The 26,990-nt window shown below is 43.5% G+C and overlaps 1 protein-coding gene across 1 annotated transcript in view; it reads left to right on the top strand.

The window, feature by feature from the left end:
- The first annotated feature begins 11,229 nt into the window (after positions 1-11,229).
- The window catches only part of LOC135910008 (ATP-dependent RNA helicase DDX42-like), a 33,442-nt gene continuing 17,681 nt past the window's right edge, over positions 11,230-26,990 (top strand). The window contains exons 1-10 of the mRNA XM_065441991.1: positions 11,230-11,386; positions 11,524-11,819; positions 12,477-12,636; positions 14,733-14,818; positions 15,032-15,185; positions 16,455-16,715; positions 17,267-17,374; positions 20,952-21,020; positions 24,853-24,981; positions 25,456-25,555. Coding sequence (XP_065298063.1) covers positions 11,584-11,819; positions 12,477-12,636; positions 14,733-14,818; positions 15,032-15,185; positions 16,455-16,715; positions 17,267-17,374; positions 20,952-21,020; positions 24,853-24,981; positions 25,456-25,555 — 1,303 coding nt within the window. The 5' untranslated portion in view covers positions 11,230-11,386; positions 11,524-11,583. The remainder of the gene's footprint in view (positions 11,387-11,523; positions 11,820-12,476; positions 12,637-14,732; positions 14,819-15,031; positions 15,186-16,454; positions 16,716-17,266; positions 17,375-20,951; positions 21,021-24,852; positions 24,982-25,455; positions 25,556-26,990) is intronic.

The following is a 26,990-nucleotide window of genomic DNA, read 5'->3' as shown; positions in this document are numbered from 1 at the left end:
GTGTGTGTGTGTGTGTGTGTGTGTTTTTGTCCATTTTATTTTCCTTTCTTTATTATTTCGAAAATTTCTATTTCAAGCACTGATAATTTCCCCGATATATATATATATATATATATATATATATATATATATATATATATATATATATATATATATATATATATATATATATATATATATATATATATATATATATATATATATATATATTGCTGCGGCATTAGCTGGGCAAGGAGAAGAAGACGTTAGCTGCCGCAGCCTATTAACGGCATCATTTTCTGACCATCACCCTCGTCCTGTAAAGAAAACGTGTTCAACCTTAACCGTAAATATATATATATTTGCAAACGCGGCAGGTCAGTGGCAAACAACCCATAGCAGGCAACAGCTTTGTAATTTCGGCCCCACATACACGAGGCCTCCAGGATGGTGCAATAAAACTAATACGTAGCGAAGAAAGGGATTGCCCGACGTCAGAAATTACGGATTCCACTTGTCGAGTGCACTGCATTCCGTTGCACAATGGTTGTGCTTCCTTTTCTGGGTTTTATTTTTTATTATGTTCACTTTTTTTTTGCCCTGTAACCTTCGATACAGAGCTGCATTCATTCTGTCAGTTTGCACCCATGTCACCAAAGACGAATCCAACGAGTTCGAGGTGCACATTCAGAAGCGTTGACTGTTGGGCCAGTTGGCGCATCCTGTAGTGATGAATTGCATGATACTTTACAATAATGTTCTCTGCACTCTTGACAAGAAAACAAATGTAAATTACAAAATTACATGCATGAGGGCACAAAGCCAGCAGTTGGAAATGCATGAAGCTGGCTTATGACTCGTTACCGCAGAGGAAAACAAAGCAATGTGCACCTCGTATGGCGTCGTTGAGCGGAAATACCGGTGGGAAGAAACGTAGTGGACAGGACAGACGCTCTGTCCTGTCCACTCCGTCTGTCCTGTCCACTCCGCTTCTTCCCACCCATATTTCCGCTCAACGACGCCATACGAGGTGCACATTGCTTTGTTTTCCTCTGCGGTAACGAGTCATAAGCCAGCTTCATTCATTTCCAACTGCTGGCTTTGTGCCCTCATGCATGTAATTTTGTAATTTACATTTGTTTTCTTGTCAAGAGTGCAGAGAACATTATTGTAGAGTATCATGCGATTTGAGAGAAACACGCTGCTGAGACTTATATCCGTGTCGACCACACGGGGCACTTTCGATCGAGATCGGACCCCGTATGAATCAAATGTCTCGATCGCTAACGATTGGCTCCTTTGCACAGGCTGAGGAAAGGAGCCACTCGCGGTATAGAAATTCGATCCTGATCGGGCTAAATCGCGATCTAAAGTGACCATTGCGCCTGAGGTACTACTCAATATTTTCATTAAATACAAGAGACAAATCACACGATACTTTTTGTATGAGAACATTACGAGCAACAAAAAAACTGTAAATAAATACATTCTGGAAAGTTCGCGCACTTTTTCTAGAAAATAATTAGGGAGTTAAAACAGTCCGAAGGATCTGCTGTCTCTTACTGCTCGGTGACATATAAGCAGCAAATGGCGGTACTGCGACAGAAACAAGTAAAGGGAGAGAATAGCTTTCCCATTATGGTAGCTCAGGAAATCCAAGGCCGTTTTCTTGTGAAATAAAGCTAAGAGTAGACTGAGAAGCGGGATAAGGTTTCACGCTTTCGTCAGTGGCTCCGTTTTCCCTCTGATTTTCTACGTTGTACTAACTGTTGGCTCCTCTGGTTAATTGCTGTTGAAATCAAGATATGAAGCATGCCTGGTATTCTCTTTTGTACATATATTGCCCTCGATTGGGAATCGCGCCGCACTATATTCAAAATTCAAAAGTATCTGTGCTTTGTGCGACAATCGAGGTGGTCAGAATTGACCAGGGGTCCTCCATAACGCCGTCGCTCGTATAGAGCTAAACCAATCAGTCAATGATACCAGCTTCAATTAGGCGCTGCATGTGTTAACCTGTACCGTGCGCGTGTTATGACACTGCAGTAAGAGCCAACGTACGGAACAACCATCCGAAAGCCATGTTGATCGCGTTTCCCGTACAATAAGCCACCGAACCTGAGCAAGCAAGTCCTTCTTTCAAAGGCGATCGCATGGCTGCAGGCGCGATGCGCGTATGCGTCGTTCATGATCCTACACGTAGTTCATTTGCATTAGCAGTTCTCAAACTAATGCGATCGCGCTTTCGAGTCACTCGGCGTTGTAAAGTGCCTATCTGCAAGGCTTCAGAAAGGTAGCCCCTTGGGAAGCTATACAGATATAGAAATCAGTATATACTATCATAAACGAAGGGTTTTCTTTTTTCTTGCGTATGTCCTTCGTTAATATACCTCTTGACTGCTCCTCGCCCAGATTCTCACCGTAAGCAGTTCTCGCAGAGTCCCTTGGCCCAATTAGCGAACGTAGTTTATTTGATGGCTCTCTGGTTCGCCGTGAAGACGAGCGATAAGTCACAAACAACGCCATTTACCCAATTCTCGCGCATACAGAGAGCGTTACGCAAACCCTCGAATGGAACGAAACTTGTTTCCGCCAAAAACGGCTTACACATTTGTTTCACAAGGGCGGCCCCTCTTATCAATTTCTCGCAGAGAGTCCGCTCCCGGGAGTGCATTATGATACCGTTTAAACCCGATGCAACGCATCTGCGCAAACGCGCTCCTAATGTCGTCTTTATTACGAATGCTCCGTTCCTTCGTTAAGACTTCTCATACGTTTATAACCCACAGATGAATTTGATGACTCTACAGATGTTTATTCTGCTTTGTGCTTGAAAACAAATGTAGCTCACTACGTCTTATACTCAGAACGTGGGCAGAATCTTGGCGATACGAAGGCGAGATGGGGAAGAAGCGAACGGCCACTTGAGACTTTCTTTGTGACACGAGATTACTGCGTTAACTTCTTGAAATTATAATATTATCCTTCTCAAACTTCAGCATTCTAATCTAGATTATTTTAATGGCTGAAGATTTGTCTTCTCCTGTGCAAGTCGCTGTTCTTATTTCTAACTTCGACCAGTTTGTTTGTAAGAGTGCGTTTTAGAGTTACTTGTGTTGTTACCATTTTCTTGTTTGTCGTTTTTGTCTAATTCTTACAGAATTTTTTTGCTTTTTTCTCTCTCTCCCTTTTTCACGCGGTTTGTGCCACGTCCCCCCCCCCCCCCCGAAATGAAGCCTCATGCTGAGCTGCGCCCCCTCCCACCCCCCGCACTTCGAAATAAATTCCTGGCAACGCCACTGCGTAGAGAAACAGGAAGGTAAGCGTCAGTGCGTGCAAGCCGCTCGCCGCCGCTATGCACATAACACTGCTGAGGCCCTCTCGGCCAGCAAACAGAAAATTCAGGATGCTGAGCGTTAACGTCGTTATGCGCTGTTTGAGTTTTTATTGTTACCATGCAACACCAACTCGCCCAATCCGCTGCCCTTCTGCAGTTAACGTCGAGCTACTGAAACGGACGCCGGGAGGGCTGAGAAAGAACGAGTCATCGACCATCAACGCTGTGCCGCCAAAACAATTGAGCGCCGGAGTGCCCACGTCGCCCGTGCTGCTATTCACATACTTGAATTAACATCGTAGTTTCCCCGATTTTTATTTATTTATTCATTGTAAAGATGGGAGAGGCGGGGAGGGGGGCGGGGGAGAGGAGGAAGAGAGGCGAAGAAAAAGTTTACCCTGGGATTGTTAGCCAACACAGTTCACAGCCGAGGCAGTAGATGTGGAACATCGTTATCATTTAAAACACACTACGTACCCACGTACTACGTAAAACCTGCGATTTAAAAAAAAACGTGGAAAAAGGAAAAGAAAGAAACAAATACTCATTCGTTGTCGTGGGCGTGAGAGGCGATGGCTGTACGGTACTGCGGAATGCCAGGAAAAGTGCCATGGAAAAATAATAGAAAGGTGTAATGGTGTCAGTGCTAATGCTCGCAAATGCCATTCTGTGCTTTGAATCAAAAATCGTGTCGGGGTTGGAGATTAGCCAGAGGTCAGTGAGCTGACTAGCTTTAGGAGAACACGGCAAAACCACAAATGGCATAGTGCACGGTGACATGGGTTGGGCATCTTTTGAAGTAGGAGAAACGCAGAGCAAAATTGGTCTTGAAAGAAAGGCTAAGAGACATGGATGAAAAAAATTGGAAGCCTAAAATGAGAAAATATGTGTACCTCCAGAGTGTGGACACGGAATGGAGGAAGAGGATAATTAAAAGTGAAAACAGACAACCAGAAGTCACAAAAAAAATAAAGTGACAGAAACAAAGATGGTAAATAGAAGGCAATTGATGGAGGCAAAAAAGACCATGGAGATTTTACACGAATGGCAAGAAAGAAATTAGAAAGGAAAGTCTTTACGATAACACAAAAGAAACTAAAGGCACAAAAGGTTTCGCAGTGAACGCAAACAACACAATTTCACAACAAAGGCTAACACAAAAGGCCTCAAATAGCAAGTGCCTTGCTATTTTGAGGCCCGAGCTGGTTGCCTACGGACAAAAAACATAGCGCAGCAATTATCCGCTACAGAATAAGCCACATGTGTGCAGAAAAATAAATAAATAAATAAATAAATAAATCCCAGAAACGACTCGGCTCATCGTAATGGAATGCCAAGATATTCACCCAGCGAGACCCGTAGGTAGTGTCTGCCTTCCAGAAGCGCTGCGATTCAAATAAGGTGAAAGGAATAACTGATCAGTGGTCGAGGTAAATAAGAGGCATCTATAGTATTAATGGAAAAAAAAAGCAGGAAAGAAATTGATAGAACGTGAGTCATTGCAGGCGCAGGTAACGGCACCGTATAGTGATAGAGGTTCTAAATGAGCAAATTAACATCGAGGTCAGATAGGCAAAAGGTTAGATGACGATAGATGTAGTAAAGCCAGAATAAATCAAATAGGCTAGGTGACTATTTGTTGCCGCCCCGTTATAAAATGAATGCTAATAAATATATAATCATCAAGGGTCATCTTTTCGACCACTTTCACTTCCCCTTTTCCATAATTTCTTCGAATAAACATGATCTACCCTATGCTTTCCTGGTTTCATTGTATATTTTATTTGTATGGTTATTTCCTGTATGCTGTATGAAACCGTATACTGAAGCTCCACGCAACTGTGGAGTCCAATTAAGTCTTTTGTTGGAAAAAAAATGCCTGAATCCGCATTGACACTCCAAAATAGCGATTATGCACTTCTGATGGCAGTGAAATTCTAAACAACGACGGCGACAGAGCCCACTTTGGGCGAAGCCATGAAAGGATGGCATAAACTGTTTTATGCTCTCTCGACGACTTTCAAGGTCATGGGCACAGAGGACTCGGCACGAGCATCGCTGATCCATCAGCTCGACGTGAAAGGTAAATGAAGAAGCCGCCTCGAGACGCGTCGTATGGTGATGCGCGGCGTTCTAAATTCGGCCGAGGCTGACTTAATTTTCCGAGTTTCTGTATGGCTTCGCGCATTGACGGTGTACCCGAGCCCTTGATGACGACGATCTGACAACTCTGTTTGCCGTGAACGAGCCTCCGTTCGCGGGAAGTCAGCCCACGAGGCTTGATACCTCAATGGCCGCCCCGAAGCCAGCAATGTGCTGCGCGATATATATGACGGGGAGAAGAGCGTGCCCTTCGATTTCAGTGCTGTTTTCAGCTGAAAAGCTTCATGCAAGGTCGCTCACTGTGCACAAAAACACCCGGCGGAGTTTGCGCTGCCAAGCCCGAGGGCGTGGGATTGAATCCCGGCCGGGGCGGCCGCATTTCGATGGGGGCGAAACACAAAAATGCCTTTGCACCGTGCAAAGGGTGCACGTCAAAGAACTCCAGGTGGTCAGAATTACCCCGGAGTTTCCCACTATGGTGTGCCTCGTGATCATATCATTTATTTTTTAATTAATGTCCATCGGGCACTCACTGCTAAGAAAAAGTAGCGTATGGCGTGGTATAGCAAAGATCCAGAAAGCCATAGATACGCGCGGTGCACTATACGTATGCAGTGGGTTTTAATTTCTGTGTGCACTCGGCAAATAAACCACCCGAATGAAAAAAGAACTGCGTGGTATTAAAGGGACAGAAAAGGGGGGGGGGGGGGGGAGACACACTAAATCAGTTTCGACTAAACAGTTTCCCTAAAAAAACTCTATAATCGTTAACTTCGCGGTGAGAGGTTTGTTATAGAATAGGAAAGTAAGGCCCAAACTAGCCTCCTTTGTTTCGTTTTCTGCAATTTCGCGCCGAAACCACTGCGCCGGTGCGTCAGGGTGACGTCATTTCAACGTATTTTCTTGTGTTTAGCCCGTTGTGGCGGGCTGAATTCAGTTTTTGGCTACATTAGGATGAATTGAAATGGAATTGAAATTGATGTACATTTCTTTAATCTCCTTTGTACACATCGCACTTACGCTTAACCTCCCCTCCCCCCCCCCTTCCAGTACTGCCCTAATGGACCCTTAGGGTACTCAAGTTAATAAATGAATAAATAAATAAATATATTTATCGATTATAATCAACTCTCCATGACGTCACCACAATCTAGGCGACGATTTGTCACCGCCTCGTTTTCAAGGGGATGCCAATAAATCCTTATCATCATCGGGCATCAATTCGCCGTGCCAGATGGCCAGGTTCCGTGACCATGCAGATTTTTCACTTGGACAGGCACGTCGTGCACATTTATTTCAGCACCTTTGCAGAGTTAACATGCAATGGGAACATTTAGCAAAATAATTTGACGTGCTATGCGTTTGTGCTTAAATTATACACGGCAGCGTTGTGGGATTGACGTGCCCTCCCCACCCTTAGTAGCGTTCCACGCACAAAATGTTTCGGTCAGTTGTCTCTGTTTGCCCTATTCGCTAGTTATCTAAATAAGTTAGCTATAGTTGGTTGCTTTCGTAGCTTAAATGTTAGTGTAGGTTAGATAGAAAGATATTTGCTTAAACTTTTAGTTAGGTAGCTTGTTTATTTGTTTAGTTAGTGAATAACTTAATCATTTATTAGTTGAATAAGTAGTTTACCTAGACAGCTTAGTTCATTAGCTGGTTAGATTGGTTAATTACATTGCTTAGTTTATTAGCTTCGTTAGCTTAATTATTTAAATTTGTTACTTATAGTTATACTTGTTTATTATAGTAGGATACAACTTAAAGAAACAGCAATTTCCAGCCCAAGGCGCACGGACCACGCAGGAGTGTGTTTCTCCGCCGTGCCAATCACAGAAGCAAATAAAATCTTCGTCGTGCGACCTTTTCAAAATGGCGTCTTACATTATTGGGGACGAGCTCCACCACTGGAAAAGCTGGCGCCACCGTCGGCGTGACGCGACATGAGGGATCACGTGGACACAGCGGCTGCTTCGGAAGCGCCGAAGTGAGCTGAAAACGAAAGTTTAAAGTCCCACCTGCGCTGCGGTTCTGATTAAGTGGTGAGGCTTTCCCGCCTAGGGTGTCTGCTTGACAACATTTGAAAGCACTTAATAGGTAGTGGCTGCCTTTGGAGGCGTGCAGCATGGTAGGCTACTGCTCGGTGCCGCAGTGCCGGACGTACGCAACAGAGCCCGGTGTCAGCCTTATTCACACGTAGCCATCGGACAAGAAGCTGCGTGAAGCTTGGCTCGCGAAACTTGGGATCGCCATCGGCTACAACTCGGGTATGCAGCAAGCACAGACGCGAGGAATGTTTCTGCTACGGCGCCGGGACTGCGATGTTCGGTGAGTAGCAGAAAACGCGCACTGAGACGTTCGCCCGCGCTCGCTGCCCGGCTAATGTCACGACGGTTTGGTCTATGAACTTGTTGATGTTAGACACTGGCAAGTTCACTGGAATGGAAATGGAGTGGTAAGAAGCACATTAAACAAAGGCATGTCATATGATCATGTTTGTGTTATGAATTACCGCATGATTACGAAAAAGAAGCAGCGCGAAATCGCTTGCTGAGTGCATACAGTGCGACGCAACTTTAGAAATAATATTGAAGTGTCCAAGAATTAAGAAGAAAAAAATTATTGAATCGTCGCGACGGCACATCACAGTCGCCGTAGGCGTCGAAGTCCCTTGTTAAAACGAAATTGTTTTTGAACAGTTCTGATAAGGTCGACGCAACAATGGTTGCTTGTGGACTGTCAAATGCGCATATTCTGCAGCCTAAGTACGAACTATTTGCGCCTAGTGGAGGAACAGTGGCTGTTGGTTAGGCTAGTTAGTAGTTGGTTAAGTTATACTTAGATGATTGTTTGGCTTTAGGTTAATTAGTTACTTTAGTTAGTTTACGTATAAGTTAAGTAATTTATATGTCCAGTCAGATTTGTAAATTCCGTTACTGATTTAGTTAGTTTGTATAGTTAGTTTCTAGTTGGGTAATTCGCGAATTCGCGCGTGCCGTTCGTTACTGGAAAGTACCGGGCTCGCAGCTTTCGGAAATGCTATCATGCTCAGTAAAGTGGAAAGTTGGGCTAGTTGGAGAGTGATCATCATACCTTGCTGGTGAAGCAGCGCACAGACACGGACACAGTGAAGAGAAACAGGAAAAGACGACACTCGCTGCACTCGCAACTATTTTGCGTCACACGAACGGCATGCGCCTTATCAGTGTGACGCAGCATTCTCGACAGGAAAGTAGCGAGCGCCGAGTTTTCAGGAAACGAAACGCAAGCAAGGCAGATGACGATTATTGTTGTGGGACAAATATACACCCCAAAGGGTGCAACCGCTTTAAGAGTGTAAGAACAGTTTACACCCTTTGAAGTGTCCCTTCTGCCACACAACGATAATCGTCATCTTCCTTGATACGTTTCCTTTCTTTAACGCTGCGAGCCCGGTACTTTCCAGTAACGAACGGCACGCGTGTTATCAGCATGATAACAGAAAATAGTTGCGAGTGCAGCGAGTGTCGTCTTTTCCTGTTTCTCTTCACTGTGTCCGTGTCTGTGCGCTGCTTCACCAGCAAGGTATGCTAGCATGCTGATAACGCGCATGCCGTTCGTTACTGGAAAGTACCGGCTCGCAGCGTTAAAGAAAGGAAACGCATCAAGGCAGATGACGATTATCGTTGTGTGGCAGAAGGGGCACTCCAAAGGGTGTAAACTGCTCTTGGAGTGTAAGAACAGTTTACACCCTTTGCAGTGCCCCTTCTGCCACACAGCAAAAATCGTCATCTGCCTTGATGCACTGTACAATCTTAGAAAAATTTACACCCTTAGGGGCGTATCTTGTTCCACAACGATAATCGTCATCCGTGCTGCCCGCGTTTCCTTTCTTTAACGCTGCGAGCCCAGTACTTTCCAGTCACGAACGGCATGCGCCTTATCAGTGTGACGCAGCATTCTCGACAGGAAAGTAGCGAGCGCCGAGTTTTCAGGAAAGGAAACGCAAGCAAGGCAGATGACGATTATTGTTGTGGGACAAATATACACCCCAAAGGGTGCAACCGCTTTAAGAGTGTAGGAACAGTTTACACCCTTTGAAGTGTCCCTTCTGCCACACAACGATAATCGTCATCTTCCTTGATGCGTTTCCTTTCTTTAACGCTGCGAGCCCGGTACTTTCCAGTAACGAACGGCACGCGTGTTATCAGCATGATAGCATTGCCGTCAGGAAATGTTCATTTCTTAGAGTGTATACTCATTTCATTTTTTAGAAAAATTTACACCCTTTCAGGCTTATCTTGTACCACAACAATAATCGTCATCTGTCTTGCCCGCGTTTCCTTTCTTTAAAGGGACATTAAAGTGAAAAAAGATTTCTTCTGCATCAGTAAATTACCGTTCTACAACACCAAAAACACCACTCTTACAACGATAAGGCATTTGGCAAGCCAGAAAAAGCGCAAGAACAAAATACCGGTGGCGACGCCTACCTAAGTTCCCGCACCTGAGGGCTGTGATGTCTTGGATTTTGATGGCATCTTCTAGGGCCTACTAAATGTATATAGCGGTACAGATTGACTACATTGTGTTCTAAAGGAACCAAATAATAAACATGGCAAGTTTCGGGAACCTTTATTCAGCCAACGCAGCCCAAATGCGAAAAACATACTTTGGAATTAGCGACTGCCTGCAGGGTTCTCAAACAATGCTTAATTAGTCTAAACTGATTTATTGTTTCGCTTTAGTGTTCCTTTAACGCTGCGAGCCCGGTAATTCCCAGTCACGAACGGCATGCGCGTTATCAGTGTGACGCAGCTTCTCGAAAGGAAAGTACACTCTTAGAAAAATTTACACCCTTTGGGGCGTATCTTGTCCCACAACAATAATGGTCATCTGTCTGGCCCGCGTTTCCTTTCTTTAACGCTGCGAGCCTGGTACTTCGCAGTCACGAACGGCATGCGCGTTATCAGTGTGACGCAGCATTCTCGACAGGAAAGTAGCGAACGCCGAGCTTTCAAGAAAGGAAACGCAAGCAATGCAGATGATGATTATTGTCGTGGGACAAATAGACACCCCAAAGGGTGCAACCGTTTTAAGAGTGTAACGAGCGCCGAGCTTCCAAAAAAGGAAACTCGGGGAATACCTATGACGATTATTGCTGTGGGACAAGATAAGACCCAAAGGGTGTAAATATTTCTAAGAGTGCAAGCAAGACAGATGACGATTATCGTTGTGGGACAAATATACACCCCAAAGGGTGCAACCATTTTAAGAGTGTAAAACAAAATTACGCCCTTTGGGTTGTGTCTTGCCGCATAACAATAAACGTTATCTGTCTTGTCCGCATTTGCTTTCTTTAACGCTGCGAGCCCGGTACTTCACAGTAACGAGCGGTATGCGCGTTATCAGCATGGCAAGCATTCCCGACAAGAAAGTAGTGGGCGCGGCGTTTTCGAGAGAGGAACCGCAAGCAAGGCAGATGACGATTATCGTTGTACACATGGCCGATATACACCCCAAAGCTTCCCATCTGCCTTGCTTGGGTTTCCTTTCTTGAAAACGCCGCGCCCGCTACTTTCCTGTCGGGAATGCTGTCATGCTGATAACACGCATGTCGTTCGTTACTGGAAACTACCGGGCTCACCGCCTTAAAGAAAGGAAATAGGAAATGCGGACAAGACAGATGGCGATTATCGTTATGTGGCAAAAGGGTGTAATTTTGCTTAACAATGTATAGTGTACTATAAGACCATTATAAGTCACAAGCTCTAAACCGCTCTAAACACAAGCACTAGCATCAACTCCATCGTCATCGCTGCAAGTCTCCCTGACGGGCCCAATCCAACTTGAACCAAAGCAATCCGGAAAGCTTGCGGCGTTGAGAGGATCGCCGGATTGCTGACAAATCTCAATGTCTGGACAAGATTCGCATTTTTGCTTTCGATATCACTTCGCATGATGCTCGATAGCTCCACGACACTGTAGGTAAGACAATACACTATTTCGCTATATACAGCTTGTTCCTCCGTGTGTTAAAGCGAAAGCACCGGGACAGATGTTTCTGACTTGTGTTTTTGTCATGCTCTTGTTATGCTAGCTGCTAGTTTTGCTCTCATACGCAGGTGACGACGGTCTTAGCGTAATCGACGATTCGTAGTATTTGACGGCGTCGACTGAGCGGCATGTTTCACAAAGGCGGCGAAGGGCGGCCGAAAGGTTTTGGCTTCGGAAGTTTCGCGGTTTCATCGAAGAAACCCGATTCCCAGCTTGGTCGCAGCGCTTTGCAACCAGAAACGACACCTGTGCCCGCCTTGCCGGTTGTTAACCGGCGTGGCTACACTGGCTTGAGCACCATAACTCAAAACGCTTTGGATATCAACTATGGAAATCTTCGCAAGCGGCCGAAGACCGAAGAAGAGTAAGTGTTCATCTCACGCTGCGCTATAGATATCATGTGTCGTCTTGTCTCCGTGCTGTAAAGACATACCAAAAGAGGACGCATTGTCGCTATCACGAAGCATGCTGTCACTACTCTGAGTGAGATGCATCGTGGAAGAACTGAAACGCGAGCAGGTAAAAGCAGCGACGCGGGCCTTTTGCCGGCGTGGACGCAGGTTTTGGCTGCGTGAGCGCGCAACAAAGTTACCTGTATCTTGTTGTACGTAAGCGGGATTGTCGGCAAATTACACGCTAGAAACTGCAACGAGTCTTAGTATGTCGCAGTAATGTTTCGTAGCTGATCTAGCATTTGTAAACAGGATTGTGTCGAGATTACTTGTTCGATGCGCCATTTGTGCGATTTGCCGAAATAATTTCAGCGTTACAACACCACCGCTCAGCGCAAACTTCAAAAACTTAATCTACGCTCATTCGTGTAATGATTTGCATCTGCAGCAGGATCCTGTAAGTTAATCATCCACTTTAAATCATAAACCTAGACAATGACGGTGCTACTTCATGTGTGCTTAAAGCAAACTACTAGCTCAAACAAAGCATTAACGTTGGCTGATATTCTTTGGTTTGCTTCTGTTTGTTTAGTTGTCTTCAGTGGCTAAGACTGTGTTTATTCTTGCAGGTACTTTGAACAGGATGAGGAAGATGGCCGTGGAGGGCAGTTGGCATATATACCTGCCCCTGGAAGCCCTACATGGGATGAGCAGCAGCGTCGGGAGAAACAGCAGGATTCCTCTGAGAGCGAGGAGGACCCTTTAGATGCTTTCATGGCTGATATTGAGGTGAGCAATATATATGTATTTTCTGAAATTGAAGCAACTCTGGGTCTAAGTTCTTGCTTTTTCTTTGGTTGGGAAAGTCGGACATTGCTCAAAAAATGGAAAGTGAGCATGAAAACCCTCATAAAAGGCTGTGCGTTAGTGCCGTGACAAATTCCTTTAAAAAGTGCAACATAAAAAGGATTATTGGTGGACTTGAGGACTGTTACTGTACACTTATGGCTGCAGAAACAACTAGGGTTGCACATTGGGCTTGTTGGTACTTTATATGGCCTGGTTTTGTGCATGTGTTGCATTATCACCTGTGTTGAATGTGCTACTCCAGAACCATATGGTACAATGGAAACAGCCATGTAAAGGAACCCATGTCAAGTGATAGCATGATTGAAACAGGTATAAAAGTTCAGTAACAGCAAGCAACAACTCACATAGCCGAATGCTATTTGTTACATTCAAAATGACTTTGGGCAATTTGCATTTCGTGAGAATTAGATTTGGAGTTGTCTTTGTTGTAATTTTCACTTGGTCAGTTTTGATTAGTGTGTAATTTTGAGCCATCAGCTTCATCATGACAGCTGCCACCATTGGGAGAGCTGTTAAATGTACAATTTTAGTAGCACATCTTGGGTTCTAGAAAGAAAGCCACAGAATGCCACTATTGCTGCTCTGAGTGGATTTTTGTCTGCACTCTTGCTTAATTCAGTCTTTGCCTTCCCACAGTAGAACAACACAGCCAGGAATAGCTGTGAGATGGACAGTAAAAAGGGCATGAGTAATCAAGCTGCACTCACATTCCCACTCAGGCTGCTGTTTATGGTATCCAATTATCTCCCAAGTTGTTACAATAAAAAAAAATTCTACAAAGCTTTTTCCAAAGAAAGCTGCCTCGAGGCCGTTGCCTGGAGACAACTCCAGGTGAACACCTTCCCTAATCCATTCCGTCTGAAACGTATCTTCCCAGATAAGCATCAGGACGACACATGCTAATTGTGCCAGGAAGGACCAGCAACACTCAAACACATGCTGTGAGAGTGCAGTGTAGCTATAGGAGGGATGGCAGTTACTCCGGAGACCCTGTCGTTGAAGTGGGCCGCCACTCTGCGCAGCTCAGACCTCGGAATCGAGACGTGGGCAGTCCAGCAAGCCTATGAGGCGGCGTTGAGGCAGGGCCTTGACGTTCCCCCATGGGAGACCTGAGCCCGGGTCGCATTAAACCTTGCCGGACGCACAAGAAAGTTGTATCCATCCATCCATCCGAAGCTTTATTTTATGAAATTATTACACATTACATGCAGAATTAAAAATATATGTGCATTTTATCTCCTATGACCTAAAATATCAGTGAAAGACATCTGGCCTGAAAGAATCTTCCCTCAGCACACATATAAGGTTCAAATCTAGTTATCTGAACAGATAATGAAACGAACCAAAAGCATCAAAGAACGCTTTCGAGGACATGAACTCAAATGCACAACGGGAATTGAGCAGGCAAGTGTGGGTCATCTCCGGCAAGCAGAGCAGGAGAAGTTAAATGAATACAGGAGATGGATACAACTCATCCTTAGTAGTTAAAGGGTTAACATGACCACAACATGCGGGCACCACAGACCCAGTCGAACATGTGCTTCCGTGTCAAGCTTTGTGGCTATGTTATCTTGGATGTGCATCTGTGAAGAAGTCTTCCTTCTGTCCTTGTTCATGAAGTGTCCATTAGTCTTATGTCTGCAGCTTACTTCACTTTAGAAGCAGACATAAGATTCTTTTGCACTTAAAAACTGTTTGTATAAAACTCCTAATTCTAGTTTTATAGGTTTACCAAAGCAAAACAAAAATTAATCTGGGTTGATTGTATATGTTGTCTTCATTATTATTTCTTTATAGTGATGTCTGAGTAATGATTTGGTAAACCTGATATCTGCTTATTATCGTACCATGGCACACTGTATTTATAGCTGAGAACGGGGGAAGGGGCATATCGCAAGTATACAGGAGCTTATTGTCATATTTGCAAGCTGTAGGGTGTTTAGATTTTGTCCCAAAAGTTTGGGTAATTTTGGTGCAGGGTGTAACAATCACTCCTCCATGTTGTCTGCTTGTAGAAAAAACTGAGCAAAGATAAGAAACCATCGTTATCCAAGAACAGCAAGATGCCTGAAAAGGAAACCAAATCAAAGGATGAACTGAAGTAAGCATAATCAGATGTATTGCATGCCCTTTTCTTAATGTACAATGGATAATAAAGCAGACTTCTTAGTAGTGCAATGAATGCTAACAACTAGAATGCAGTTTCTTGTGGGTTGAAGGCATAATTTGGGGATGTGTGTATTTCTCTAGTGCTGTTGTCATTAAGTGAGTTGTAATTGACTTTTGCGCTCACTTTCGTGCCTCCTTTTCTTAGGGGTGTCCGTGATGACATAGAAAATGAAGACGATGAAGAATCCTACTATCGTTACATTGAAGAGAACCCTAATGCAGGAGCAGACAAGGACGACAGTGACATTGAGCTGGAGTATGATGAGGATGGCAATCCAATTGCCCCTGTCAAGTCAAAGGTACAGCTTCCTGAAGCCACATGCATTATTTCGATTTTGTTGAAGCTGATTGTACACTTCTATGACGCGTAAGCTTTATTGTTAAGTCTCTTTTATTTTCCACACGTAAAATGAACTTATTGGTTTGGTTTTCACCGAAAAGCCTCATCTTCAGAGGTTGCTTTTTTCTATCTTTCTCTCTTGCCTCTTTTTGTGATTACGCATTTTATTCACACAAAAGCTTGCAAGTGGTCTTAGGTGACAAAATTTTTTCACGCAAAGGGCTATAACTGTTTTGTAGCAATATTGTAGCAATATGTTTCCTAGCAATATTCAATCAGTACAATGTGATATGGCCTCAGAAAGGTTGCTCGTCTCTCATTTATTGAAAACCACTGTGCTGTTAAAAAGGAAAGAGTGATTGAAGTGGTCTCATCACATGACATATAAAACCGTGATATCTATCAACCATTAATAGCTGCTATCTTGTGTAGTATTTCTGTTTGTTGCCAAATATATACATAGAATTGATTATAGCATGTTCGTCCTTTCAGGTAGTGTTTTATTTGAGAGAAGAGCAGCGTGCCATAGCACGTGCCTGCATAGTCTTCATTGTTATTCTGCGGAGTACCTGATTATGGAGCTTGGATTGAGAGCTGCAGCAAAAGAAGTGTGATGTATGCACCACAGCTCTGAGAGGGTGCAAATTTCTTACCATCATAGTAATTGTATGGCCCACTAAGTAAAAATCATGTTAGACATAATGTTGAACAAATACAGGCATTGCTGTGCTGTTTAGATATCAGCCATGCATAAATGTCATGCAGTAATTAACACCCATTCCGAGCTGGCCAACGATTTGTGGGGTCAAGACACTGGCTAGCTTGTGAAATTTCAGTTTTAATTTTATTTACAGAGCTGTGAAAGTGCAGTTTAGGGAGTACACATATACAGAAGGAGAACTCAAATTTGAAAGGATTAAGCTGAAAGCCCAAACATCTTACTTTAGTTATTGGTTTTCGTAGACAATTTGTGGGACTCTTCCATGTTTGTTTCTTTATATGTTCTCAAATTTTCACCTAGAGGCTATCTGCAAGGGTCTTTTACATGTTTACTAAACTTATGCATTGGTCTGTTACAGCAGTAATATTACTTCATTCAAGGGCTAATAGTAAACCACACTGTTTATAAGGACAGTGCCTAATGAAAATGAACTGACACACATTCTCGTCTACATGCATGACTCAGTTTGCTCTTCTTAAGGCTCAATTTTTCTTTTCCTCTTTTTAGTACATTGATCCACTGCCACCTATCGACCACTCAACCATCGAGTACAAGGAATTCACCAAGAACTTCTATGAGGAACATAAAGAAATAGCTGCACTCAGTGATGCTGAAGTGGATCAGTTACGAACAACGTTGGGCGTAAAAGTGACAGGAGCTATTCCACCAAAACCCGTGACGAGCTTCGGTCACCTGGGATTTGACGAAGCGATGCTCAAGGCTATCCGCAAGGCAGAGTACACCCAACCCTCACCCATCCAAGCACAGGTGCGCTGTCATGTGTAGCAACACTATCTTCACGCAGCTTTGCCCTTGTCTGTTTTTAATGAATTGCCTTTGCTGGAGTCACTGAAACTGTGTCCACTCCTGTGCAGTGAGTTGCTGACCTTTGTTAAACCGCATTAATGGGAAACAAGCCATGTAAAGTCCTTGACTTAAAAGGAGTTTACATAGAATCTAAAGGTAGCCGATATCAGCATGTGCATGCATGAGAGGTTGTTAGCAAAGGGCATTTTAAAGGCAAAATGCATTCCATTTCTATGCTTAGAAGGACAAGTGAGAAACACCAATACTGTACTAGGTTACTGGTAAGATATAATTCATTCTGCTTGCTTTACTTTGTGTATGTTTTGCAAAATTTAGACAGAGTTGTGGCTGAATGCTTATGTGTGTTATTCAGCAAACTCATATTTCTTTCTTTAGCACCAGTACTATTTCATTGATGCTTCTCCTGAAGTGATGCCTTGAGGCTTTCAGCAGTATGGTTCTGAGTAAAGATTGACTTTTCAAGGGTATCCTAATGGTCACATGCATTACAGGGAGTCCCAGTTGCACTGAGTGGCAGAGACATGATTGGCATTGCCAAGACTGGCTCAGGAAAAACTGCCGCTTTCATCTGGCCCCTCTTGACACACATAATGGATCAGGTGAGTGACATCTGATGGAGTCTGTTGCTTTAAATCATGTGGTAAAGTGCTTGTATCACACCATTTTCTTACACTTCTTTCTTTTACTGGTCCTATGTTTGGGAAAGGTACTTTGTAAAGCTATTGTATGTGTCTGTTGTGAAACGCTGGTGCAATGCTGTTGAGAAGAACAGAAAAATGAAAAAATAAAAGTTAGAAGTATCTTTAGCATGCGCTAAAGATGATTAAGTATGGGAGAGGCCTTTGCCCTGCAATGAGCGTAGCCAGGATGATGATGATGATGATGATGATGAAAGATGATTAAAGCAAAAGCCTGCACGCTCACGAGACATTCATTACACAGGGTGTCTACCAACCGGGAAAACCGGGAATTCTCAGGGAATTTGAATAGTCTGGAAATACTCAGGGAAAACTCGGGGAATTTGTGCTTCTATCAGGGAAAATTACCTGTAACTTTACTGAAAGGAAACGAAAGTCGTGTTAATGCTGGCTCCGCTAAAAGAGGAATCGCAAAGAATCGTCATTGACGCAGTGTCATCGGCACGATGTATTGCCAGAGTAGTTAACGACCGATTTTCCAGATGCCAGATTTTTTGAACGTGCCCGATAATTCGCACGACTTTGCGGCACCATCACGTATTCCATATAGTCAATGTATATTGCCCTGACTGCAGGTCTGAAATGGCAATAATCAAAGCCACCACCGCCGCCATTTTTATCATCTCGCCGCCTCGAACTGGCACTCTCGCACGCAGATCCGCTGGCAGCCGTAGCCACTACCGCGGTAACGTTAAGCCTAGCTGCTTCTACGTTCGCTATTAAGCTTCTTGCCCTGCGGTGCCGTGTTTTTCATTGAAAGAATTCGCCGCTGTCTGCAATGGCACCGACTCCGCCTTTGTAATCCTCACGATTGGCTTCGAAGCTCGCGGAGTACAGCGCGTTGCGTAATGCCAGTCACCGAAAGTTAGTTTCGCCTCAGTGCAGTAGTGCTAGGCAGTGAAGCATAACAAGGGTGGGAAGGAGCAATTGTCACGGGACACAGTATGCATTCCTTAATTATACACGCGTGCACCCCCGTCTCATGTCAAAGTGCGAGCACCGATATGCATAATAAGTGTGCTGACAGGCTTTAAGAGTTTTTTCGGACGTGCTTGCGGCAATTTTAGCCCTTAAGGGCAGTTAAAGACATGCATTAATTTTTTTTTTTCGGATAGCCATATTTTTCTGATGTTTTTGCGGCCCCTAGCGAGTCCGAAAATGGGACGTTGACTGTACAACTGACCAAGAGGATGCTTCAAATGATCCATGGGGTGAAAGGGTGGTGGCAGAAGGAGGATGAGAACCGAAAGGACCGACGAACTAAGGCAGGAAGCGTGCCGCCGCCTCTTTGAAGGAGCTTGAGCTCAAAAAACAGTGTTAGCTGATGCCGAGATGCAGGTGTCCCTCATCCAAACCAGAATAAACTCTTTAAAGCAGTGAAACCCAACACTGAAATGTTGTGTATGGGCTGAGAGTATGTCAGGACTGTTGAGGTTGACTTCCCAGCTGCAGAGAGAGAATCTTGATTGTGACAAAGTTCAGGCCTCATACCGATGAGCTTGCTATCAGTTGATAGAAATATCTCATATTCAAAAATATTTGCTCATGTATGCATCTCCTTTTCATTCGTATTTGAAAATGTTTGTCTCAATTTGGAATAGGTTTTACCACTTCTTTCGCTGTGCATTTTACTAACACCGTCCTTCTGTTTTTGTTTTTTTTTTATGGGGTTTTACGTGCCAAAACCACTTTCTGATTATGAGGCACGCCGTAGTGGAGGACTCCGGAAATTTCGACCACCAGGGGTTCTTTAACGTGCACCTAAATCTAAGTACACGGGTGTTTTCGCATTTCGCCCCCATCGGAATGCGGCCGCCGTGGCCGGGATTCGATCCCGCGACCTCGTGCTCAGCAGCCTAACACCATAGCCACTGAGCAACCACGGCGGGTTCTGTTTTGTTTTTAAATAAAATAGATATTACTTCTTACTATTCAAATTAGATTGTTATTTTTTTTTTTTTTGTTTCAGCATGCTTACTAGAGAGTGACAGCATTCATGCAACATGGTGTCAGCCTGTCTTGACATATTAAAACAAAGTTCTGGCTCATTCAGGGAATTTTGCAAAGGTGCTCAGGGAAAACCTGGAAAAATCAGGGAATTTGGAAATGTCAACTTGGTAGACACCCTGTTAGATTACTTGACATTTTCATCCTAACGAGCTTTACTTCTATTGTTTTCTCCCACCAAAGGTTGCAGGTGTGGGTGCGTTAATCAACTGTACCTTTACCCTAATTAACACCAGTGGTTACAGGTTTGGCTCCCACCAAAGGTAATGAGTTCGAGTGACTTAATTAGCTATATCTTAATTACCTGTACCTTAAAATTGCCTTAATGCCAAAGCTATCGGGTTCGACTTGACCTTTACGATGTCAGTTGGAATCCAACTTCGAGATAGGGCCAGTTCGCCCATATCTCAATCTTGGGTCGTGGGTTCAAGTGCCTTAAACAACTTCGCCTTAATTAACACCAAAGGTCGTGGGTTCGACACCCACCAAAAGTTGTGGTTTCGACTCTCGACCTTCACAATGTCACTTGGAATCCAACTTGGATATATGGCCCGTTTGCCCATATCTCTAAGTGGGTTCAATTCCCACCAAAGGTTGTGGTTACGAGTGCCTTAATTAACTCTGTCTTATTTAACTGTGCCATAATTAACCTTCCTTAAACACCACAGGTCGTGGGTGCAACTCTCACTAAAGGTTGTGGGTTCGAGTGCCTTAATTAATTTTATCTTAATGAACTGTGACTTAATTCACTTTGCCATAATTAACACCAAAGGTCATGGGTTCAACTCCCACAAAGGACTATGGTGTGGCTCCCAGTTTTGGTGCCATTGAATTTTGATGCCATAACACCAGGCAGTCAAGTTTTGATCCCATGAGCTCTCTAAGGTCTGCGCCTTAAAAATATACAGCATGATTAGGCACAACCTAACCAGCAATGCTTAACTTGTTAAGCATTGCTGCTGGCTATCTCTTCTATACAGTTTCAATTTTACCAACACCTGAACGAGTACCCCTGATATTTGCTAGCCAGCCTTTAAACTTTTTGGGAGGGGGGAGGGGGAGCTGCAAGGAAAAGTTTAGTTACAAAAGCCATGTGCAGCTTAAACATTCCACTGCAATGCTTTCTCTTAAATTCACGAAAAAATAGTAATAATAAAATCCATAGAACATTCATACAGTGGTGTCAATTTAGAAGCTAGACCCTTGCACTTTTTTTATGTTGCATATGTTTGTATAATTCAAAATTTTTGTCTTGCCAGTGATAACAGTCTTTAGTTGTCATCGATTCATTAAGTACTTTTGCTTGTTTGTAATGTCAATGCCGAAAGGGGGAAGGAGGAAGTGTGGATGCAAGATATGTCAACTCCTGAACTGCACGCTCCAGCTCGATGAAAATTGGAAGAATACTTCATATCAACAATATAAACCTGTATGACATATATCTTGTCATATTGTTTCTTTTTATAAACAGAGGGAGCTTGCACCAGGAGAAGGTCCCATTGGCCTGATTTTAGCACCAACCAGGGAGCTGGCCCAACAGGTGAGCACATTTTCTCAGAAAGTATAAGTACAGCGCGGAAGCAACAGAACAGTGGGAAGCCAACACCTTCTACATAGGCTTTCAGGCCTGCAGATCACGTGAGATAACGTAGGCTGTGTCGCACCACGCTGGCCGGCTCGCTCCTGCTTGAGCACGGTGCATTGCAACTCGCGTGTTGAATGCATGATACTGCCCAGTTTCATAAAGATTTTTTTTTCTCTTTACAAACAATTCAGTCTCTCAGTTCTGTTCTGCACTGGTATTCGATAAAAAACAATGCACACTTGCACGGAAGGTGCCTGAGTGGGGCTAGGATATTCAATTATGGAAGCTGGAGAGGCTGTTTGCGGCATTAAGACATTGTGTGCTACTTGTTTGAAACCGGGCGATGCTCACTGAGGTACTTTTTAAAGGGCCCCTCACCAGCCACAGAGCAAATTTCAGTTACATGCTGGAAGTTGTTAGGTGTCCTCTAGGGAGCGTTCTGTTGCAAAACATTTTTCAAATTGGCTCATTAATAGCCAAGATGGAAGTATTTCAGTGCCGCAAACTCTTGATTTCAAGAGGTGAGCTTCACTGCCATGCAAGACACTCTCTCCACTTGCCCCGTCCAGCCTCCGCAAGTGAAATTCCTTCCCTCAATTCTCCCATACTGAACCTCGAGGACCGCGTGACACATACGTCACGGGACCCGTCTTCATTTTTCTTTTCTCCTCGCTTTTTTGCTGCGCAGCGCACTTCTGCTGCTAGCATCGTGCGCGAGCGATTGTGATTGTTGCGTTTGATGCAGTGCACGATTTTGTGCACTGTGCACTAAGACACCTGGCTAGCGGTATAAGTCTGTTACACGAATACTGAGGCAGACACAAATGGATCACAAGGCATAATTCTGCACTATAACATGGTAGAAAATTATATAGTTTCGGTGTGTCGGTGCACGACATGGGAACAAGCAGACGAAACGGAAGTACATCTCTCTTGCTGCAGTGTTAAGTAAAGCAAAAGCATGCAGACATTAGGTTTGTGTTTTTTATTATTCCTTTAAGCTTTAATTCGTCTATTCAAGCAACATATTACACAAATGACAGATGTTGCCTAGAATAAGTCTCGAAGTCACTTGTCACCACGAGCAACATCGCAGTGCGAACACGTGTACGTAGGTGCACTAGCATGTGTACGTCGTCCTCCGGTGTGGAGCTTGGCGGCCGCAAGGAGAAGGGAAAACGACGTTCGGTTTGAAATTTCAGGTCTTTCTGTGGCACATAGTGATGCAATACTTTACAGACACAATCATTATCGCACATTGTATGCTCTGCACTTGTCAGCTCAAAATGGCCAGACCTTGTGAGAGGTCCTTTAACAATGACATTGTTAACTATTGGAATAATCAACCCATTCATTAATATACTCGTATCACAATCGCATTGCATAGCATTTATGTTGATTGTTCACGATGCTTTGGTGACAATAACATCAACACAGTGCAACAAGAGTATTCAAAGTGGCACAATTTGCAAATTAAGCACCAAAGAATGAGTGCTTTGAAATGTAATGTCCCTCTGTATCAGATTCCATTCAAATTACTTCATTAAGTCATGCATACAAGGCTGCTCAGATAGGCACTGAGGATCTGAATATATCTAAAACATTCAAAAATATACGCAATATAAATAAGATACATTGTGCATTTATGCACAATGTTCTGTTATTAGTTTGTCAGAGCAACATTCAAATGCGTTCAGTATTTAAACACTATACCCTGCCGTAGTAGTGCTCACATAGAGTTAATTAATACCGAGAGCGGAGAAGAAAGACAGTCTATATACAGTTAAAATATGAGGATACTTGACTGCACACAATATGCAGACCTTTTAGTTGCCATCAGGAGCACACAATACAGATAGCACAAGCGAACAGGTAAGAAAAATGCAGTAAGTACCGTATTTCATCACATAATGATCACACTCGTGTAATGATCATAGCCCTGAATTTTGTTGTCAAGATTCTATTCTTTTTCTTTCCTGTGTAATGATCGCGCTTACCATCTGTCAAATGCTACGCGAACAACAAGTGGTCTGTACGCACCCAACATTCTTAAGCAGATGCCCATTTATTCCTTTCATCACTTTCTGCACTTCCATGAAAAAAAAAAGCTACAACCAAATTTGCCTTGGCTTTATTATTTGTAGGCTTCATAATGGTTTTGGTCAACAACAACGACATAAAAGGTGCCTTTCGATTCTTCTCGTCTGCACTCGTGGGCACGCAACAAATCGCTAGCGGCAACGATAGCAGCCACGTTCACACTGATACGTTAGAAGTGTACCTTATTCATACGCTGACGCTTGTAACGCAGCTAATATATTCACCAACCCTTAGCAGAAACGTGCCATATTAGGATAGCATTGAAGACAAATGCCGCAGTTTCAGCAGCATGCCCACCATGTGTTTCTATGTCACTGGCAGCTAAGTGCGCCCATCTCTGTTTATGTCCCCTCAAAGTAGACGTGGCTGCGTTATTGTCGCAAACTTGCCGATATTAACAATGTTATTCACTACTGATGCGGAAGAAATTGTTTCAATGCCCGTAATGTACTCACGAGAAGAAAAATGATCGCGTTCGGTGCATGCGTCTTGCTCCGCCGGCCGCCATTCTTGTTTTGATGTCCCGCACTGACAGAGGCAGCCGCCTGCTTGTTGACTCGTTGTCATCCTGCAGCAAACGTGGGACAAAAAAAGAAAATGTTTCTTTTCGCGGGAAACTTAACCCGCATTATGATCGCACCTCTGAATTTGTGTCAATTTTTTTGACAAAAAAGTGAGATTATTATACGAGTAAATAAGGTACATCAAATTCACAATGATTATTTTTCAACAACCAAAATGCATGAAATATGCAGTTTCGCCTTGCAAGACAGTGAATTGCCAATATTCATTTCTCAGTAAAGAAACGAGCTTTCTTTTTCTTTTTTGTGCTCTCTTCTTTTGAAACCTGTGCAAGGTCATTCCTCTGCTTGCAATGGAGGCTCAAAAGTTTGTTAGCCGCACAGTTTGCTAGTAAACTGGCTTAACTGCTACACAATACCTGCACAGGTAAAATTCTGTGTTTCAGAAAAACATTCTCTTACATACAGAAAAACAGTGATGATAAATATAGCGATGTCACAAACACGATAAGTTCGCGACGCTTTGTATAGTTTGCTAACTGCACAAACACAAATTACATTCACTTACAAACAAAAATGCGTGTTGAAGAATAATAGTACCAGGAATTACAATTGATATAAATGTCTTATCTTAGTATATGTAGTTGATGCGAAATCCTTTCAGGGAATGGCATTCATCCACTACGTTCGCGTGTCCTCATCTTTGGGGAAAAAAATGACTTGCAGCTTTTTCCCAGTACCGAAATTGCCCAAGCATGCCAGCACACAGCACTTGTTTGGCTTCTTGCATGTCGCCAGACATAACAATGCAAACGAATATCCCTGGTAGGCACTATGGATGGAGCACAAGCGCAGCACAACACACAAGAAAGGAACCGCATTTTCAGTGGCAGCAACGAACCCACAGCCAAGCGAAGTAACCGCGTTGAAAGCAAGCAGAGTGATGTCGTTGCTACTGGAGCTGTGCTGTCTTGCTGGCGGGTTGCGATGTCAGAATTTTGGCTGCAGGCCCTGCGAAGTACTATATAGGAGGTGTTGGGCAAGCTCTGTCTGTCCGTGTGTGTGTGTGTGTGCATGCATGCGTGCGTGCATCATACCATTGAGGCCAACCCCCTCTTTTGGAAGCTCTGAAGCATGTGACTACATTGCGCACTCTATACTTGCAGATTTATCTCGAAGCCAAGCGCTTCGGCAAGGTGTATGGTGTAGCTGCTGCCTGTTGTTTTGGTGGTGGCAGTAAGTGGGAGCAGTCCAAGGCACTCCAGGAAGGCGCTGAGATTGTTGTCGCCACCCCTGTAAGACTTTTGACCTTGTGCTGTGTTTTTGTTTTGTATTATGTGGTGCAAAAAGGAAAAAACATTTAGGAGGAACTGGGCATTCATGTTGGGGCAGCTCAGCAACCAGATAATGTTGCTAAGCAATTGGAGCCGATTGAATGGTAAGGGAGTCGGGAATATCTGGATAAAAAGTTTTTGGTAGCACATACCGGATGCTTGAAGCAATGTGTTACATAGTCATGGCTACTACAGTGATGGAACAATCATCTAGACACTGTGTTTATCATAACACAACAAATGGGCAGCATGATGAGTTTCTTGGTCGTTATGACATTTTACCTGTGCCAGAGAATTGGCACTCTGATCTAGCATTCTTGTTCACACTAATGCAGGTGTCAATCTGGCATCACATGTATTGCACTATTTATTCTGTGTGCAGTTTCTTTTTTTAAATAAATGACATGTATTCACATAAGCTTTTCTCGTGTACAGGGTCGCATGATTGACATGATCAAAATGAAAGCCACTAACCTGGAGCGTGTTACATTCTTGGTGCTGGATGAAGCAGACCGCATGTTTGACATGGGCTTTGGTAAGCTGCTCACTGTAACAGCCTATATTTTTGTATGAGCAAGAATAGCTAGAATTTCCAAGTGTTCTTACTTTGAAAAAATAAGAGTGTAACAAAATGTTTAATGGTACTGTATTACCCTTAACTGGTGATTTCCGAGTACTGTCGAGCACTCTGCTCATCCTTCAGCAGCCTTGTTTTAGTTTCATTTGTACAGTTTGTGCAGATGTGCATATTGAGCCTGAACATTCCAGTCATGTACTTATCATCGAAATTTCTGTTGAAGTCTTGTTTAAACATTCCAATTCAAAATATGCTAACCAGCGGGACTGTTACAGTAGCACATGGAATTCTCTAAATTGTAAGAATGTAGAAACCAGCAGTAATTCATGGGCTGTTTGCTTACTATAGGCAGCAGCAGCTGACTGTAAGGGGATGCCTGCAGAGAGAATACAGTAGACTTACACTAATTTGGCTCCGGTTAGTTAGATATTTTTTTTCTGGTTAATTCGATCCCAGCCGTCGCCCATGCATTTCTGTGGGCCAAAACTCATAATTTTATCCTAAATTTAGATTTTGCTGGAAAACATAAGCTTTACCATTGAGCATGCATGCGCCTGACCCCTCCAGTGTGTGTGTGTGAGGGGGGGTTCCAACAAAACTTGGTCGAAAGTTACCTGTGCAGTGCAATCGAATATGAGACTGCGTTTGCGGCGTTCGTATGCTTTACCGCATAACACGGCTGTATTGCGGCGAAGCTGACTTTATGAAACCGGGCTTCGTCGTGCAATACATATTAGACCCAGGCCCATTTTTCTTGCTAAAAAAATTGGTTGCACGTGAGATTTCTACGTTAGTTTTCAATTTTTTGCACATAGAGAGTAGATGCGCGTTTGATTTGGGGCATGTTAGAATCAAATACAGTTAAGCCTCAACATGACAAACTTCAAATAACAAAATTCTCAATATAGCGAAACATTTAACTTTCTATTAGTTCTTGTCCATAAAAAAAAAGATGTATTTTGAACCATATATAAAGAAATGTGTTTATAAACGGCTACAACATAACTCAATTTCACTACCGCTTTGAAGGAATATAAAGACAAGTGAAACCTGCTACGGACACAGAAAGTGAAATCATTGAATTGCGTGCGGCTGCTTACGAACACACTTCTCAAGTGAAGATGCCTCTCCTCCTCTAGCATTAATGTGGCTGTGCATGACTCGGTGCATATGAGCTCACATGCAGCCCATGTACCCTATCTTAAGGATAAGCCACAGTGGGTACAGAGGTTGGGTGAGCTGAAGTAGACCACGTTCATGTGCAGATATTTGTGCAAATTTGCGGAATATTCAGAACTCTGTAATATTATGATGCACATACGTCTGCCTTGGGTTGTGGGCAACCAATGGTTTGAGGCCTCTCGTCAAAAGTCCTGAATTTCATTCTATGACT

Source organism: Dermacentor albipictus, chromosome 1 (assembly GCF_038994185.2).
Source record: "Dermacentor albipictus isolate Rhodes 1998 colony chromosome 1, USDA_Dalb.pri_finalv2, whole genome shotgun sequence".
Lineage (NCBI taxonomy): Eukaryota > Metazoa > Arthropoda > Arachnida > Ixodida > Ixodidae > Dermacentor > Dermacentor albipictus.
Note: the sequence above shows the minus strand (reverse complement) of the source record. Positions and strands in the feature narration are given on the sequence as shown.